Source organism: Rhinolophus hipposideros (assembly GCF_964194185.1).
Source record: "Rhinolophus hipposideros genome assembly, chromosome: 26".
NCBI classification, from domain to species: domain Eukaryota; kingdom Metazoa; phylum Chordata; class Mammalia; order Chiroptera; family Rhinolophidae; genus Rhinolophus; species Rhinolophus hipposideros.
This window is the reverse complement of record NC_138072.1, coordinates 21,842,023-21,859,610: the sequence shown is the minus strand read 5'-3', so window position 1 is coordinate 21,859,610 and position 17,588 is coordinate 21,842,023. Positions and strand designations below refer to the sequence as shown.

The following is a 17,588-nucleotide window of genomic DNA, read 5'->3' as shown; positions in this document are numbered from 1 at the left end:
ACAGTTTAGAGTTACTATACCTAATATACCTAGAAAAAGAATAACTAAGAGCAAGGTAAAAAGAAGGAAGGAAATAGTAAAGATTAGAGTGAGAATAAAATTGAAATTTAAAAAAATAGAAAAGATCAATAAAATGAAGAGCTGGTTCTTTGAAAAGATAAACAAAATTGATAAACCTTTAGCCAAACTCATTAAGACAATAAGAGCACAAATAAAATCATAAATGAAAGAGAAGTTTACAACCAAACCACCGAAATACAAAGAATCATTAAAGAATATCACAAACAATTATATGGCAACAAATTCGGCAATTAGAAGAAATGGGTAAATTTCTATAACCTTCCAAGACTGACCCAGGAAGACATACGAAATATAAATGGATAGATTATGAGCAATGAAATTGAAGCAGTAATCAAAAAAACTCCCAACAAATAAAAGTCCAGGACCAGATTCCAAGTGAATTGAATGCTTTCAAAAAAGAATTAATACCTATCCATCTTAAAAGTATTCAAAAATTGAAGAGGAAGGAATACCTCCAGACTCATTCTACAATACCATGATATCACAACCAGACAAAGATATTACAAAAAAAGAAAATTACAGGCCAGTTTCCTTGATGAACACAGATGCAGAGATTCTCAACAAAATATTAGCCAAGCAGATTTAATCATACATTAAGAAGATTATACACCTCTTATACACCATATATTAAAAGGGTTATTATATACCACAATCAAGTGGGATTCATCCCAGGGATGCAAAGATGATTCAACATCTGTAAATCAAATAATGTGACATATCACATTAACAAAGAAAAGAATACAAACCATGTGATCATGGCAGAAAAAGCATTGGACAAAATTCAACATCCTATTATGATAAAAACTCTTCAACCAAGTGGGTAGTGAAGGAACATATCTCAACATAATAAAGACTATAGATGACAAACCCACAGCTAATATTATACTCAGTGGTGAAAAGCTGCAAGCTTTTCCTCTAGGACACGGAAGACAAGGCAGCCCCCTATCCGGGAGGCCGGTTAGCTCAGTTGGTCAGAGCGTGGTGCAAATAACACCATGCTTGCTGGTTCGATCCCCACACAGGCCACTGTGAGTTGCACCCACCTTAAAAAAAAAAAAGTCCACTATCACCACTTCTGTTCAATACAGTATGGGAAATCCCAGCCACAGAGATAGGACAAGTAAAAGAAATAAAAGGCATCCAAATTGGAAAGGAAGAAGTAAAACTTTCATTATTTATACATGAAAAACCCTAAAGACATCCAAAAAAACTAATAGAATAAAGGAATTCAGTGAAGTTGCAGGATACAGAATCAATATACAGAAAGCTGTTGCATTTCTATAAACCAGTAATGAAGGAGAAAACAATCCCATTTATAATTGCATCCAAAAGCATAAAATATCTAGGACTAAATTCAACCAAAGATCTGGAAGACTGGTTTTCTGAAAACTGTAGGACATTGAAGAAAAAAACCCGAAGATATAGATAAATGAAAGGATATACCTTGCCTGTGAATTGGAAGGATTAATATTGTTAAAACGTCCTTATTACCTACAGCAATAATAGGGATTCAATGCAATCCCTATTAAAATACCAATGGCATTCTCAGAAAGAACTGAAATTTATGTGGAACCACAAAAGATGCTGAGTAGCCAATGAAATTGAGAAAAGAACAAAGTGGGAGATATCTTACTTCCTGATCTTCAACTATAGTATAAAGCTACGATAACGAAAACAGTATGGTACTGGCATAAAAACTGACACATTGATGGAACAGAATAGTCTAGAAATAAATCCTCTCTTATGTGGTCAATGGATCTATGACAGTGGAGGCAAGAATATACAATGGGATAAAGAGTGTTTCTTCAATAAGTGGTGTTGGGAAAACTGGACACATGGAAAAAAATTGGACCACTTTCTTACACCATATACAAAAATAAACTCAAAATGGATTAAAGACTTAAATGTTAAGACTCAAACCATTGAACTCTTAGAAGAAAAGACAGGCAGTAAACTCTTTACGTGGCTCTTAGAAATGTCTCTGGATATATCTCTTCAGGCAAGGGAAACAATACAAAAAACAAACAATGGGACTGTATCAAACTAAAGTTACACAGCAAAGGAAACCATCAGCAAAAAGAAAAGACAACCTACTGAATAGAAGATATTTGCCAATGATACATCCGATAAGAGGTTAATATCTAAAGTATGTAAGGAATTCATACAACTTAACACCAAAAAAACAAACAATCCAATTAAAAAATGAGCTGAGGGCTTGAATAAACATTCCTACAAACAGGACATGTGCATGGCCAATAGACATATGGAAAGATGCTCAACACCACTCATCGTCAGGGAAATGCAAATTAAACCACGATGACGTATTTACCTCACACCTGTCAGGATGGCCATCATCAATAAATCAACAAATAACTGTGGAGAAAAGGGAAGCCTCATGCAGTTGGTGGGATTGTAAGTTGGTGCAGCCACTATGGAAAACAGTATGGAGGTTCTTCAAAAAATTAAAAATGGAGGCACCACAGAAATCAGCAGTTGCATTTCTGGGTATTTATCTAAAGAAAACAAAATCACTGATTTGAAGCATCACTTGCAATAGCCGAGATATGGAAGCAAGCTGGGTGTCCATCAGTAGGTCACTGGATGAAGAACATGTGGCATACACAATGGAATATTACTCACCAGCACAAAAATGAATGAAATCTTGACGTTTGTGACAAGAATTACGGACCTAGAGGCTATTATGCTAAGTGAAATATGTCAGACAGAGGAAGACAAATACCCTGTGTTCACTTATAGAATCTTAAAAAAAAAAAGAATGAATAAACAAAATAGAAACAGACCTGCACATACAGAGAACTGATGGTTGCCAAAGGGGAGGGGGGATAGGGTGCTGGAAATGAAAAAACTTTAACAAGATACCAGCAATTTTGAGTTCCCAAACACTGGAGAGGAGGGTAACTTTCGACTTCCCTGGGAGCAAGGGGGCGAGAGGGAGTGCTGGGAAAGGAAGGCCGCTGGCCCTGGGGACTGTGGGGTTCTAACCATGTTGACAGTCACTTTCCTGAGGGGACAAGGCAGAAGGTACCACGACCAGTTACACTTCATTTAGATGAGGGTCCTAGAAATCACAGAAGGGAAGTTAGCAGTAGCAGGCTGGGAGGATTCTGAATAAAGGAAAGCAAATGGTTTACTTTTTGACAGTGTGCAAGAAACAGAAATTTTTAGACCTAGGGGAAGTGCTAATGTGTGTCCTTTCCTTCCAGATGATCATTTATTGTGATGTGAAAGAATTCAAGGTTGCGATCAATGGTGTGCACAGCCTAGAGTACAGACACAGATTTAAAGAGCTCACCAGTATCGACACGGTGGAAATTGATGGCGACATCCACTTACTGGAAGTAAGGAGCTGGTAGCTGACATGACTGCTACAAAAACTGAAATACAACATGGCTCATGTAACCCTGGCTTTGTTAAAATGCATCTCACTATCATTGTATTGTTTATACATATTGTTCAATGAGCTTCTGTAACATCAGTCCTCCTGGGCGTTCCCAGCTCTTGTCACGTAGTGTGGCTTTGTATCAGAGGAGGAGGAGGCAACAATCTGAGGCAGCAGGAACGTACAGGCATGATTAAAGCCTTTCTCTGTCCCCCACCCTGGCCTTTTGTGTTTGAACTCACTTCCCATCTACCAAGCACTTACGAAGCGCCTACTGTGATACAGTAGCTAACACGCACTGAGCACTTACCTTTCGCCTACACTGTGCTGCGAGCTGGGGATGTAAACAGTGGGGCCCAAAACCACGTTCCCTGTTCTCTTGAGTTCGGAATCTGTGCGCTGCCCGTTTCTTCTGGTTAAACTCACCAGGGATGTAGAATTACTCAGCTATTAAATCAGCTAAACCATACTAATTTATAGAAGACACTACTCCTGCCCCAGTGATCACATTCATAACGAGCGTCCTATCATCCCATAGCTGAGGGCTTGGTACTCACTTCCATCTGGCAGTTTTGTTTAGCATATCTAGCTCTACTAGCTATAAACATTACCAAATCATTAATATGATGAAATTTGAACACAGCACAAAGATTAAGGCCAAAAAAACCCAAGCAAAACTCCCCAAAAAACAAATGGTGTTGAAACTAACTTGATGTCAATCACAAGGCCACTGATTTCTGTTCCAATAAATGCTTATTTTAGAATATTTGAATTTAGGGTTCAAAGGTCTGCATGTGCCTCTACAGAAATTTAAAGGTAGAAGAGGAATTCAATTTGTAAAACGTTTATGGGTAACAGCGCATAGTCAAGATTTGATTTAATGATTGTTTATAAAATAGGCACTATCAGAAAGTCAGATATACCAGCTGAGACCAAAGCAGAGAGGAACGTAACACCTGCTGTCCACGTGTGAACCTGCAGATTATTCCCTCATCATTAGCCACTGAGATCAAAACACTGTTCTACTTTAAGTGATTAAAATCAAACCTGTATCAGCAAGTTAAGTTGTTGCATTTCTGTAATTTTTTCTATTATTCTTTGAAGCAAGTTGGCAGGAATTCTTTGTGGAATTCTTACAGGTCAGATCTTGTTACAGGAAAATTCAAAGGCTTGGAGTAGGGAGGTAAAAAGCTAAATCAGTCTGATCGTTTTATCATATTAAATTGCTGAGCGGGATTCTGCCAGGATTTAGTATTTTCCTAACAGATTTCAGTTAGATATTATTTGTATCCATATACTGAAAGGAATACTATTACCAATCTGACTTTTTAAAAGTGCTCAGTATAGGAACTTCTAGCACTTAATTCCTTTCCACCTTTTCATGTTAATTCATTATGCTGAGTCTTGCCAAGCTCAAAAAAAACATGGGTGGGGGCAGGAGATTGGGAAAGTGGTAGAAGGCAGGGTAATTGTTTCCTTCATTAAAGAACATCAGGTTGCATGACTGGGATTTTCCTCTCAGTCTTAAAGTTCATTTTCGTTTGACCTGGAGATACAACTAAAACCTAAGACTGTTTCTTTGATAGAATAAATACAGTATCTTACAATGTTGTTTGAAATGAAGTTATCAGCACTTATGACCAAATCTTACCAAAACATTTCCTGAAGAGACATACACATTCCAGAATTGCTGCCTCTAAACTGTGCGTCAGCCTTTTGCTGCAATGTCACTGCCTGCATTAAGTTTCTTTATTAAATTCGATCAAAGGCTTTCAAACTCAATTAGAACATTCTGTGGGACAGTTCTCAGATGCTATAAAGTTTAAAAAAAACTCGTAAATAAAATAAATAAAATAAAGGCGGAGTTGTTTAATTTGAGCCATCACTTTCCAGCTTCACTGTGACACAGTAGAGATTAGAGAACTTCAAAGCTCTGAAAAAAATGTAGGACTTCCTTTCGTTCTCATACAAGTAATTCCTGGCTAACCACCAATGGGAAAATGATCATTCTGCTCCTGGGGGGGCTCCTTCATGCCCCTTGGCGTTTCTGGGCCATTCCTGCTTGTGAGATCGGTCGGCTGTGGGTTGTTTCATAAACAGCCTGTTGCTTCTCCCCCTCCATCCCGCAAAAGACTGAAGGATAAAGGAGACAATCATAGTCTTGAGTGAAAAACACATTCCAGAACTACCTCCTTCCATGGGCACACAGAAAAAAGTTAAGGCTGAAGTATCATCCACCCAAAATGAAAAGTAAAAGTCCAAATGACTTTACAGTCAAAAGCATTCTTTAACTGCTGAGTAACCCATTTTCTTGAAAAGTTGAATACTTTGAGCAAAATCTCTCACGTGGATACCATGTGCACAAGACATTCCTTTACAGAAGAAGGCTTTACAGTCTGAGAAATTATGAGCTTTGGGTGCTAAGACTAAACGTGTCTTTGCTATTAATAACACCAGTCAGGAATGACTGTAACAAATGTTTAAAGTAACACAGCCATCTGTATAAAACGACCACGTATCATTGACTCTTTTTGCAATTCCATACAACTGGCAGGAGAGGCCTATATGGAACATCACTGGATAGGCATTTTGTGAAGTCCAAGTAGGTGTTAAGGCACCAAAAGTAACATGGTACCAAACACCCCCAAATAAAAATACATAAATCCAAACTCTGAACAGAGTATGAAACACCAAAAAACGAAAATTTAGAAGTAGCTCTGGAGCGGTTCTCCCAGTACAGCTTCCAGCCGCTGAATAGTCTTTTGACACTGATGTTCCACTTCTTCACATTCATCTAAGAAAAAGCAAATGAAAATGAGTCAGTCTCCCTCCTTAGTTACCATGAGCCGAGTTCCTCACGACTTGCATTCTCCAGCAATCAGCCATCCCCATCCGAAAGGAAAGCAGCAGGAGGCACCATGGAGCCTTCTCTGCGTCCCTCCTGTGTGCCTTTGTTCCCTTCTAAGTCTTTGACTTGGAAGCTGAATAAGACAGAACCCCAAAACAGACGTACACCAAAGTCCTAAATTCCTAGTGAGACCACACTCCACCTTTGTAAGAAACAAAGGTGAACATTGTTTATTTTAGATAAGCAGTGAATCGTGACCACGAAAGTGCTGGTCGACTTGCCTCCATCACCCTGCTCAATACTACGATGTCCTGTCATTTCTTGGTCCACAAGTGCACATACCCGGACTTCAATCCCAGTTCCAACCGTCACCCTTTGTTAATCAAATTACTAAGATGGGGTGTTGACATATACCCATCGTGAGGGTGAGATCATCCACATATACAGTGAATAAATGCTGGTCACTGTTGACGGGTAGCTATGCTACTGCAGGTTTAATGGCCCTACGTATTTTCACACAATAACCCTACATCCGGGACCCAAAACATTCACATGCATGAGGTAAATGAAAAGGAAACACGTCTCACGATCATCAGGCAATCACTTCCTCCTCAGATAGGAACGCTGCCTCCCTGGTCGCAGGCAGAGGACCAGAGCCAAGGGCTAATCCCACTGTACCCAAATTTGTTTTATCACTGGGCACATCCCTACAGAATTCCACTGTAATAATACAATCGTCTGGGAATTACCTTCCATCAACTCAGCTAAGAAAGGAATGGATTCTGGTAGCAAGACGATGTAATTCTCCTTTAGTTTCTCAGCCAGTGCTAACACGGTTATCAGGGCAGCAAATCGAACCTGAAAGGGACAAAAAGGTAAAGAATTATAAAAAAACAAGTGTTGCTATATTTAGTATCTTAAAATCTGTCTAGCTTGAGACAAGCCCTAAACTTTTTAAACTTATGTCCATTTAACTTTCATCTTACGATACCAGTTTAATGGTTTGGGATCTGTTTATAAAACGAGCAGCCTTATAAATCAGTGTTTTTCAAAGTGTGTTCCAGTACTGCAGACTTTAATGTCAATGTCTTTTTATAACATATTTCCTTTAAAAAAAACAAAATGCCACATACAAATTCAAGCATGTCATCAAATTTAAGTGCATGGGAGGCCCAACTTCCCGGATGCAGATGATGACCACTTGGCAGTCAAGTGTCCCCAAGCCACCTTCGGGAGGGTGCCACCCACAGAGCGCTGACAGTGGTCAGCACCGTGGTAGCCGGGGGCCGGGCCACCGGCTCTCAGCACTGAGTGCAGGAACACATGCACCGTGTCACAATGTCCCTGTCTGTGACCGGGGTGCAAACAGCTGCTCAGTACTGTTAGTGACCCCCTGAGAAACAGAAGCTGCACTAGTCCTCGCTCTGGTTTGGAGTAATTTAAAGAATATCTGGACACAGCAAAGTGAGTTGTTTAAAAAACATATATAACTACCTATGTTCGATCAAGATTTTGATACTATACAATCAAAACGAAGCATAATGCTGCACCTTTGTAAGTAGGTAAAATTTAAAATTTGGGGGTTCATCAAAATAGCCTGTGTGATTATTATTTCCTAATAAATATTATGAATTTCAACTAATACATCTATTAATAAAATTCTGCTTTGGTTTGATTTATCCACGGTGGCACTAGTAAGGTAATTAGTCTGAGAAGTGGCGACTCGCTGTTAGGACAGTGAAACTGACACTCGGGTGTGGAACTTGAACCTCCACTCGTCCTCCCCTTAGTGGGTGTCAACCGGCACCACCTACCTTCGTTATTCAACAAAATCGAAGCCTGACAGTGGTGGTCATATAACATACTGCTCTAACTCAAAGGAATGTTCTATGGAGAGAGTGAAAACGTTTCTGGGAGCACAAGAACATTTCAGTGGTGCTTAAAAAACACAAGGAATTACTTCATATCTTTTCAAGATTCAAAGGTACATACTTAGGAAGTATTTTAGTGCTTGTGTTTAAGACACCATGGGGTGGGAGGAGACTTCTTTATAAATAGCTTGTAAATAAAAACTGAATATGTCTCAGGCTCAAACTCCTGCTACCACAGCCCCATCTCTAGTCCTAGAAGATAAGCCCTGGGATCTGTCCCTGCTTGTCTCCCATGCTCCTATGTCACGTTACAGTTCAGGCGACACGGTGAAAACGCATGGCAGCGGAGCTGGTCACCCTCTGCTCCTGACCTTGGGTGAGGAGTCTCTTGTCTTCAGCAGAACTTGGTAGTTCAGTGGTTTCCAGAGAGAATCATCTGCCATGGCCACTGAGAACTGTGCAATGCACGGAACCAGGTGCTGTGTCACCCGTTCCTGGAAAGTCTCTTCTCCTCCAAGCCTGTTTTCCAGCTATTTAGAGAAAAGGACTTTGAGCTATAGGTCTCATTTCTGTTTGAAAAAACACCCAATATATAAATAATATTCATGATATTAGCAGGCTCAAAAACCAGGTCCCATTCTAACATTCTCTCTAGAGCAAATTTCACCTCTGGACAGAGAACCTCCCTTAACAGAGAACAGCCCTCAGCATCACCCCTCGTCCTCTCTGGCAGAACACCTCAGAGCCATTCTTCCAGAAGGCCATACCCTCAAACATTCTCAACGAACCCAGTTTTAAAAAATTAAAAATTGAACCATTAGAGCTTATATCATGTCTTTTATTGAAAAATCCAAAAGTAAAACTATAAATGCCACTATGAAGATAAGTTATATTCGTGGAAAATGAGAAATCAATTTTGATATAAAAATCTTGTTAAAAAACCTGCAGGAAAAATAATTCCAGCAAGCTGTCATGTTAGTGGGTATAAATCCTGCAAAACTGTAACGGTAATGGCTTCCTCATCTTTCAACAAAAGCGGATTTTATTTGGTTACCTGATCCACCAGGGGCATCATCAAGGCTTCTGCTCTCTCTTTACTTAAAAAATGCTGAGTGTCGAAAAGGAAGATTTTATATAAACAGTTCAAAATAAACTGTAATAGCAAGCAGCACTTTTCAGGGTCATTTTCAGAGTCAAAAAATGCTTCATCTGTAAGATGGGGGAAGAGTAAAATGAAAAAAAAAATGAATTTCACCACTTAATCTCCCAAGTTTAAATTCAAATCACTACTAAAGGAACTACAATCAGAGGGTATTTCTACAATGATCTAGAAGTCAGCTCAGGATGAAGATACAACACAAAGTGGATAGTCTCGCAGGTAGGTGATTCCTTTCTTTAGAGTTCAGAGGTCAGATTATTAAAATTGCTTAGTTTGGCAAGTTAACCAATTTCAAGTGGGTTGCTTATTAGCATTAAATAAACCAATCTTAACAGCATAAACAACTAAGTAATGCCCATTTACTTTCTCCCAAGTGAGTCAATTAATGACCAGTTTTCAATATGCTGAAACAGACACTTAAGGCCTGACAAATGACTACAGAATGAAAAATCCACCCTCCTTACACACTACACTTACTGTACCTTGTGTAAAGCACAGAGCAAGGTGTCAACGGGCCTGGGGTCAGCTACCAACCTGTTTTGGAGATGTTCACCTGGTTCAAGGTGTCAGCAAAAGGCTTCACTAAGTGGCCAGCGAACAGAGTGAAAAGCCCTTTCAGTTTTTCAGCGATGCAATCGGCCAAGTTGTAAAATGTCAACAGTCTGTCCTTTGGGGCATCCTCTGTCTTAGCCCAATCAAATAGCTGGAAAGAAAAAGTAACAGGAGCTTATTTTACAAGTGTCATAACTTATATGAAGACAAAGGAGAAGTGGAGGAAGAAAGCTTACCTTGAAAAACAGAGGTCTGAATGTGACTTCAGAAAGTTTTACAACCATAGCTACCAGACAGTCAATGATACAATTTTCTGTTTTCCCAACTTCTTCCAGATCATTCTGAAAACCAAAGAGCTGATGTATTAGCCAGAGTTCTGATATCTAACTCTAAATTATTTTCGCAAGTACAACAGGTTACATGGCTAGTTTTTCTCTGGCTCTCGGTAAGTACGTTTAGGATTTGGGGGAGTGGAAATCAGCTAACCTCAGGGTGCTGTGCTCGGAAGTCCAGGGCCTCCAAGAAAAATACGGTGAGCTGAGCCTGATGGGAGGTGAGCTCGTCCTTCTTCATGACCCCGATATGCTCTTGTAAGATGCTCATAAATGGGCCCATGTGATTCTACCAACAACACAGTAGAGAAAGGTGACAGTCTTTAATATCCCTACAGTTCATTCAGCGAAACTTTAAAACTTTCAGTACCATAGCTCCCCTCTAAAGCGTTAATACCCAATATACTCTAACCTTCCAGTTCTTCTCAATCTGCTTGTATGTTTTGCTGATGGCGGGCAGTAGGACTCGGGGTGAGAGAGTGGTAGCCAGCGTCTTTTTAAGAGCCGTGAGACGGACATTAGCTTGTGAGGCTGAACCCATTTCACTAGTGATTTTCTCCAAGTGGATCACCTATAGGAACATAAAAACAGTGATACAGGCCATTACAGGAACTCAGTGGGTATGTCTACACTCTCATAGCAAGTCAGTGAAGATGCGAGAAGTCAATCCAAATGCTAGTGACTGGGGAGAGCTCGGTGCATGTTAGCTGCGCAAAGAATTCCTTTTAAACTGGACCCTGAATGTCTGTACATAAAAACAGACACGTGTCTCTCCAAGCTGGAAGTCAGGGGTGTGGCCAGTGGTGGAAGGACACGGAGAACTCAGAGGCCAGGAATCCAGCAACCCCACGAGTCAGTTCTTCTCTGCTAACAAATCTAGAAGGCTCCTCGGGTGCAGAGGTCCCTTTCTGTAGATCTCGAGCACTGGTGGCTGCAGTGTATGTGAAATCATTTGCCCCGAAGCAGTTAAGGTTCCTGACGTCACCAATGGCCAATGATCAACACAACAGAACAGAACGAGGGGTCACTCTCAGGTGTTTTCAGTTGGAAATGCCACCTGCCCATTGTCCGTTTGCAAGTAACCGCTGTACTGCAGTACAGGAAACCTTCCAACATTTGAAACAAACAGGGCACACCAGTTTGAACAGAAGAAAAGGTAGCTCTGAACGCTCACCTCCAAAGATCTCACAGGGGAAAAAAGCAATAAAATATGTTCTGCAAAATCAAAAAGTAGAAGAGCCTCATGAGAAAGTGACACCGTATCAATATCAAGATCACGCAGGAGGGATGACGGAAGTAGAAGAGCAACAGTCACACATTAGTAATAACAAGCACATCTTTTCAGATATAAGAACCTTCCTGCTAAACAGAAACTAAAAACTTAAAGAATAAAGTCATTAAACTTTTAATTCCCCGTCCCTGCCCTGCAAACAGCATGTCGTGGTCGCGGAGGCTCACCTGTGACAGGACACCTTCTAGGTAGGGGCTGATGAAGTGGGGGAGAGTCTCCACCACCTTCTGCAGGGCCGCCAAAGCGCTGAGCAGATAGACGTCGCCGGGCAGCAGCTCAGTGTTTTGCACCGTTGTCAGCAAGGATGGCATCAGGCTAGAAACGAAGACGACAGTTTTAGAGGAGCCGTCAGCAGAAGAGCCAGATGGAGACTGGCGAAGTCCCTGGAAAGGCCCAGTACTGGTGCCCATGATGGCACGGTGCACGTTAGAGCCTACGAAAGGTCGTGTCCACTTTTGACATGACTAAGCAAGACATTGCCCAGTGCCAACGGTACCGACACAGCACTCATTTTATAAATGTCTTTCACCCTCACACTGGCCGTGTGTCAGGCACTGTGCAAAAGCCTCCCATCCCACCCCCACAGGCATCCCGCGCAGCGGGTACCGTCTTGGTGTCACAGACGGCAAAGCGCAGTGACCCGTCCAACACAAGTCGCTAAGGCATTACTTTTCAGTTTGTACCACAAAGCCGCGTGCGTGATGGCTCTGTCCCAGGTCTTGCTTGGCGTACCTAGGCAGCTGGGGGATGGCCAGTGCGTCCAGCGTGGAGGCCACCTCCGCCACACACAGCAGGGCACTTCCCAGCACATTCTTCTCTTCCTTCTTTTCTGGCGCAATCAGCTGCACCGCGGTGTTCAGCACTGGGACGAAAGGCTCTGGGTTTTCTGCACCAAAATTCTTGCATAAAAGCTTGAGGGTATACAACGCTGTCTGTCTGTTTACTGCCTGTTCTTCTACTCCTTTTTTTTTACGCTGCACAATGGCCAAAAGGACTGGAACCAGTTTTAGGAAATGGTACACCTGAAGAGGACAGCCGAAATTCCCACATAATTAAAGCTGCACACAAAATGCTAGTCCATTTTCCATTTTTACTGCTTGACAAGGCCCAAGCAGACCAAGAGGACCTAAGCCCCACGATCATCACAAGTAGGTGTTTCTCCAGCTGACAGACTGACCACTAAGCCAATGCATGTGCTTGTGGGCAAATTCTGATTTATCTAAAACCAGCTTCCTGGTCTGGAGTAAGAGTGGATGAGCATTAAGCTAAAGACAATGCGGACAACGCATGGTCCACAGTGAGCAAGTATTCTCAGGCGGGGAGTCCACTCTAGGAGCTCGTCTCTCTCACACACACACACTCGCTCTCCTATTAGAATATCACATTTTCAAACACACATCACAGCATTATACTCAGATAACATGCTTATTTAGATTGTACCACAGAGAAACTTAGGGGAGTTCAATGCTTTGACAAAACACAGAATGGTAAATGGGTCTGATTTACAGTCTTAACTTACGGTTTTCCTCTTCCAGGATACATTCTGCTGTAGCTTGTTGTTCAAAAGATCCATTGCTTTGCGGCGAACAGAGGGCAGTGGGTTACCCAGCAGCCCTCTAATCACAGGGATGAAGGTTTCTGTGGGCAGCAACGCGTTGACCTGGAGAGCAGTTACATTGAACAAAAGAAGGTTCAAAAAAAGGGGAAGGTCAACTCAGATTAGGACAGACTTCTACTCACTGCACACCTCTAGGTGCCAGGCATTTTCACACACATTTTGTTATTTAATTTGTACACTGATCTTTCAGGTAGGCACTACTAATCACATTTATTAAACAAACAACAATAACAAAAGAACTGATGCTAAGGGTAAGTGAATCAATCGCTCAATGCCACGCAGCTGAGTAATTCAGCCAGATCCTAAGCCGTGGTACTCAGGACAAGGCCAGCGATACGACACTTCCAGCAGACCAAGGACTCGACCTGAGAGACACTTCTGTTCTGCTTGAACAAGGTGGAACACTACAGTGTCATGTGACTGCATATTTAAAGCATGACATTTACCGAGGCACACGTTTACACAATCCACAGGGACACAACTGTTCTTCCAACAAATTTATTTCTAATCATCAAGATTCTTTTCCAAGAAAAATCTGAGCTGCGTTATATTATTAAGAGAAGCTACTGCTAAGTTTATTCTTAAAGTAATACTTTGCTAAATCGTTTCCCAGTGACATAAAAACAGCAACAAAGCACAGCAGATGGGGAGAAACGAAGACCTACCTTATCTAACATGTCATAAGCTTTACTGAGGAGCGCTCGCCAAAACTTCACGGTGAGTTTGTCTGCATTTTTCTCCACAGACTGTGCGACAGCATTAATGTAGCCAAGAACTGCTTCTAGCAACCTGAAACGCAGGAGACTCATGACAGTTGTGTGCACTACCCTTCCAGTTTTTGGATAAAAAGTTGGAAATTAGTTCCAAATAGAAACTGAAAAAAGGGAAGCAACATACCTCTGTTCAAGGCCTTTTAAAACCTGAGGACCACCACTTTCAACTACCTAATTTTTAAAGAAGGCATCATTAGAACAGTATGGAAGCTGATAATAAAAAATCATTTGAAGTTCAATGAAACATCCATGACTACTGAATTCCAACCTCTCACCGTTTCCTGACATTGTAATTTAATCAGGTCCAGATAACCCCCATCAAACTGTAATAACTCTATTTCCCTTATTTTAACTATTCATTTATTTTAATTACATTCCATATTTATGTCTACAAAGTACTACAAGATTCACAAAAATATAGCAAATGCTCAATACTCATTTATCTCCTAATTTTATGAAATGCTGATCTTTCTTCAGCTCCTACCTAATCTTAAGATGACCTATTATGGACACAGCTTTGATCCCCTACGTACTGTTCTCTAAGCACCTTTACCCATGACCCCAAGCCCCACGAACTTGATCTGCTGTTATCAAGGAGTATATCTCAATGAGCAACACACTTTTCTGGTAATTCTAGATTTCTGAGATATCTCTACATGACTTACATTGCTCTAAATCATTCATTTTAACTGCACACAGTACCTGCTGTACATATCACGACTTATTCACCTCTGTCGGTAGACATTTAGTTTGTCTTTTTTTTTTTTAAACAACATGCTATAAAAGAGCAATTGTGTGTCTCCTCAAGCATTTAGGCAGGTATTCATAGCACACGGAGGAAGGGAACTGAGCATCTCCCACTTGGCTGGACGCATTACCCTCACTGTGTACAGAAGACCCATTCCCACAGCCTCACCACTCTTGCTCTTAACAGCTTTTATTTTTTGCCAATCTGATGGACATCATAATGGCATCTTGTTTAACCTGCATTTTCCTCCTTACTAGGGAGTTTTTTCATACGTTAATTGGCCATTTGTGATTCCTCTTCAGTGAATTCATCTTCTTTGCCAGTTATTCTAATGGAAACTGATGCTTCTGGATTTATACGCAACAGTGATCTCAGTAATTTTCTCATAGTCTGTGGCTTTCTTTTCACTTTGTTTATGGCGGCTTTTTGCTGAACCAAAGCTTTTTAAAAATTCTTTTCCACTCTCTGGTCACAATGATGTTTCCCTTGATTTTCTTCTCAAAGTTCTAAATATTTCTTTTCACACTGAAGCTTTTAATCTACCTAAAATGGTCCTGTGTTTACAGTGTGAGGTCCATCTTTTTTCTCCCACATGGAAGACAAGTTGTGCCAGCTCTAGTTATCGGACAGGTCTCTTTTCCCACTGCTCTGTGATGCCACCTGACACAACCCATTTCTCACAAGTGCATGGTGTGCCCAGCTGGTTCCCTCACATCGACCCACCTGCCTGCTCTTGTACCGCCATCCTTGGAAAGCTCGCTACAGACAGCAGTGTCTACACTGACCCATCTGCAGACAGTGTCTACACTAATCCCTATGAAGTAAGCATGCTGAACTCTTATTAGTTCTACGAGTTTGTTGATTCTTACACTTCGTTTCTTTTGCCAAATACAAACAATAATTGAGGGCATCCTTGTTCCAGACTTTAACAGGCACACCACTGATGTCTCATCACGAAGTGTGATTAAAAACTATCGGTTTCTGACAAATACCCTGCTCAGCCCAAAGAGTTCCCAGCTATCTCGCAATGCCAAGAGGATTATTTTCTTCAATCAGGAATAAGTACTGAATTCACTGAATTACTTCTCTGTAAATATTTCAAATATGGCTTCCCCTCTTGATGTATTCACGCAATACAGCAGACATGCTACAGATATTCTAACCACTCCTGCATTCCTGGTAATGATCGTTTTTTTTCTGTTTATTTCTCATGTTGTTTCTGTGTCTTCTTTCTCTCCTATCCATTGTTTGAACTTGAACACACAAAGGTGCACAAGGGCTACGTGTAGAGTTCACTATTTCAACACTTCGAACACTCCCCACGTGACCCCCTTATGACACTCTCCCTCCTTCCCAAACACAAACACTACCCTTACTTCTGCAACCAGATTTGTTTTGCTGCTTTTGAACTTTATATGACTGGAGTCATCGGATGCGTTGTTTTGTGTCTGCCTTTTTTTCTTCAATATTGTGCTTATGAGAGTCACCAGGTGGCCGTGTGCCACCAAAACTCACTCATGTCCCTTCAGGACGGTATTCCTCACTCCACTGCCAGTTCTGGGCTCCCATGATGGGTGCTATCAGGAACATTCCTAGACGTCTCTGGTGCACAGTTACACACTCCTATTGGGGATCTGCCACTCGAGGGTGGGGCTCCTGAGTCACAGGGCTCATGTGTGCACCACCTCAGTAGGTCAGGTCATACCGAACAGTTTCTCATGGTGAACCACTACTTTTTCGTTATCTGTAAAAACGTGCCTCACAGTTTCAGGAGTTATTTGCCAAGCTCTTTTTACTAGTTTAAAACAGTTCCTCTGGAAAAAGCAAAATCACTGCATCATAAACACATTTAAAGGACACATCACCTTTCTGATAAAATGATTGGAAGCCAGGAGCTGAGACATGAAGGACACTGACAAAAACTTAAAATGTCGCAGTTGCTTGCTAGTGTGAGTGTCTACATTAAAAATCTGTAGCATTTCTTCTTGTGATTCGCTCTTATTAGATACAGCTTTGGGAATGGTTTCTGAAAAAGAGCAACAAAACAAGGGACCAAACTCATCTTTGAGCCGAGTGGTCAGTACAGATACGTACATAATGAGCAGAGTACACGGCATACAATTTTCAGAGGTATCTGTTAATCTATTACACCCAATTTTCCCTCTTCTAAATTAGTGAAAGACATAAATATATTTACCAAGATAAAGTACCCAGCAGCCCTGACAAGAGTGGATAAGACATAAACAACAAAAACACCCACAAACGAAATAAAACAGGGCAACTGAGATAAGCAAATGGAAGACGAAAGCATTACAAGAGGAGTCTTTACATGTCGGCTCCATACCCAATTTCTGAAGCCTCAGGGGCGTTTATTTCATGGCCCAGTACAGACTGAAGGAGGGTCATCTCTAGCCTTCGAACTTTTAATTGTAGAAGTTTGAAGGTGTCCTAAACTTTGTAGGATCCCATGTTCTAATGCATCTCATATAAAAGGGGCACAGTGGTTGGGGGTTCATGGTGGGCCACTTAAAAACCACTGTCCTACAGTGACTCAAAATGAAGACTTCTTCCATAGCATGTCACCAGATATAGCTCTCCAGGCATCTTCCAGTCTGTCTTTGAGCCAACTCTAGGATGAGCCAAGGTCACTGCCTGGCCAAGCCAAGAAGACAAGGCCAAGGGCTGGCCACACAGAAAACAGTCCCTGTGGAGTCCTTAGACCCTTCTTTCGAAGACACCTCGCTGTTCTGTGCCGAAGGGCATAGAGCTAAGAACGTGTAACACATAACTCTTTCCTAAGCCAACGTCATTGCTGCTGAGATTAGTGGAATTTTCTTCCAATACTCCTCCTACACATGGTAAATTTTTAATATTCAGTTACCACTGCTATGGTAACTGTTGTAGAAATCCTACTA

General features: G+C 41.3%; 2 protein-coding genes across 23 annotated transcripts in view; one reads left to right on the top strand and one right to left on the bottom strand.

The window, feature by feature from the left end:
- LGALS8 (galectin 8) overlaps positions 1 to 5,358 on the top strand; it is a 29,906-nt gene extending 24,548 nt beyond the window's left edge. For all 21 annotated transcript variants that reach the window (XM_081039392.1, XM_081039394.1, XM_081039381.1 and 18 more), the window contains one exon: positions 3,306 to 5,358. In XM_081039392.1, the coding sequence (XP_080895518.1) occupies positions 3,306 to 3,455 (150 nt within the window). In that variant the 3' untranslated portion in view covers positions 3,456 to 5,358. The remainder of the gene's footprint in view (positions 1 to 3,305) is intronic.
- Positions 5,210 to 17,588, bottom strand: part of HEATR1 (HEAT repeat containing 1) — a 45,615-nt gene continuing 33,236 nt past the window's right edge. For both annotated transcript variants that reach the window (XM_081039373.1, XM_081039374.1), the window contains exons 32-45: positions 16,539 to 16,699; positions 14,050 to 14,096; positions 13,818 to 13,941; positions 13,054 to 13,194; positions 12,267 to 12,556; positions 11,702 to 11,849; positions 10,656 to 10,814; positions 10,398 to 10,532; positions 10,148 to 10,252; positions 9,894 to 10,062; positions 9,255 to 9,409; positions 8,572 to 8,730; positions 7,079 to 7,187; positions 5,210 to 6,275 (exon numbers count right to left, since the gene is read on the bottom strand). In XM_081039373.1, the coding sequence (XP_080895499.1) occupies positions 6,187 to 6,275; positions 7,079 to 7,187; positions 8,572 to 8,730; positions 9,255 to 9,409; positions 9,894 to 10,062; positions 10,148 to 10,252; positions 10,398 to 10,532; positions 10,656 to 10,814; positions 11,702 to 11,849; positions 12,267 to 12,556; positions 13,054 to 13,194; positions 13,818 to 13,941; positions 14,050 to 14,096; positions 16,539 to 16,699 (1,991 nt within the window). In that variant the 3' untranslated portion in view covers positions 5,210 to 6,186. The remainder of the gene's footprint in view (positions 6,276 to 7,078; positions 7,188 to 8,571; positions 8,731 to 9,254; positions 9,410 to 9,893; positions 10,063 to 10,147; positions 10,253 to 10,397; positions 10,533 to 10,655; positions 10,815 to 11,701; positions 11,850 to 12,266; positions 12,557 to 13,053; positions 13,195 to 13,817; positions 13,942 to 14,049; positions 14,097 to 16,538; positions 16,700 to 17,588) is intronic.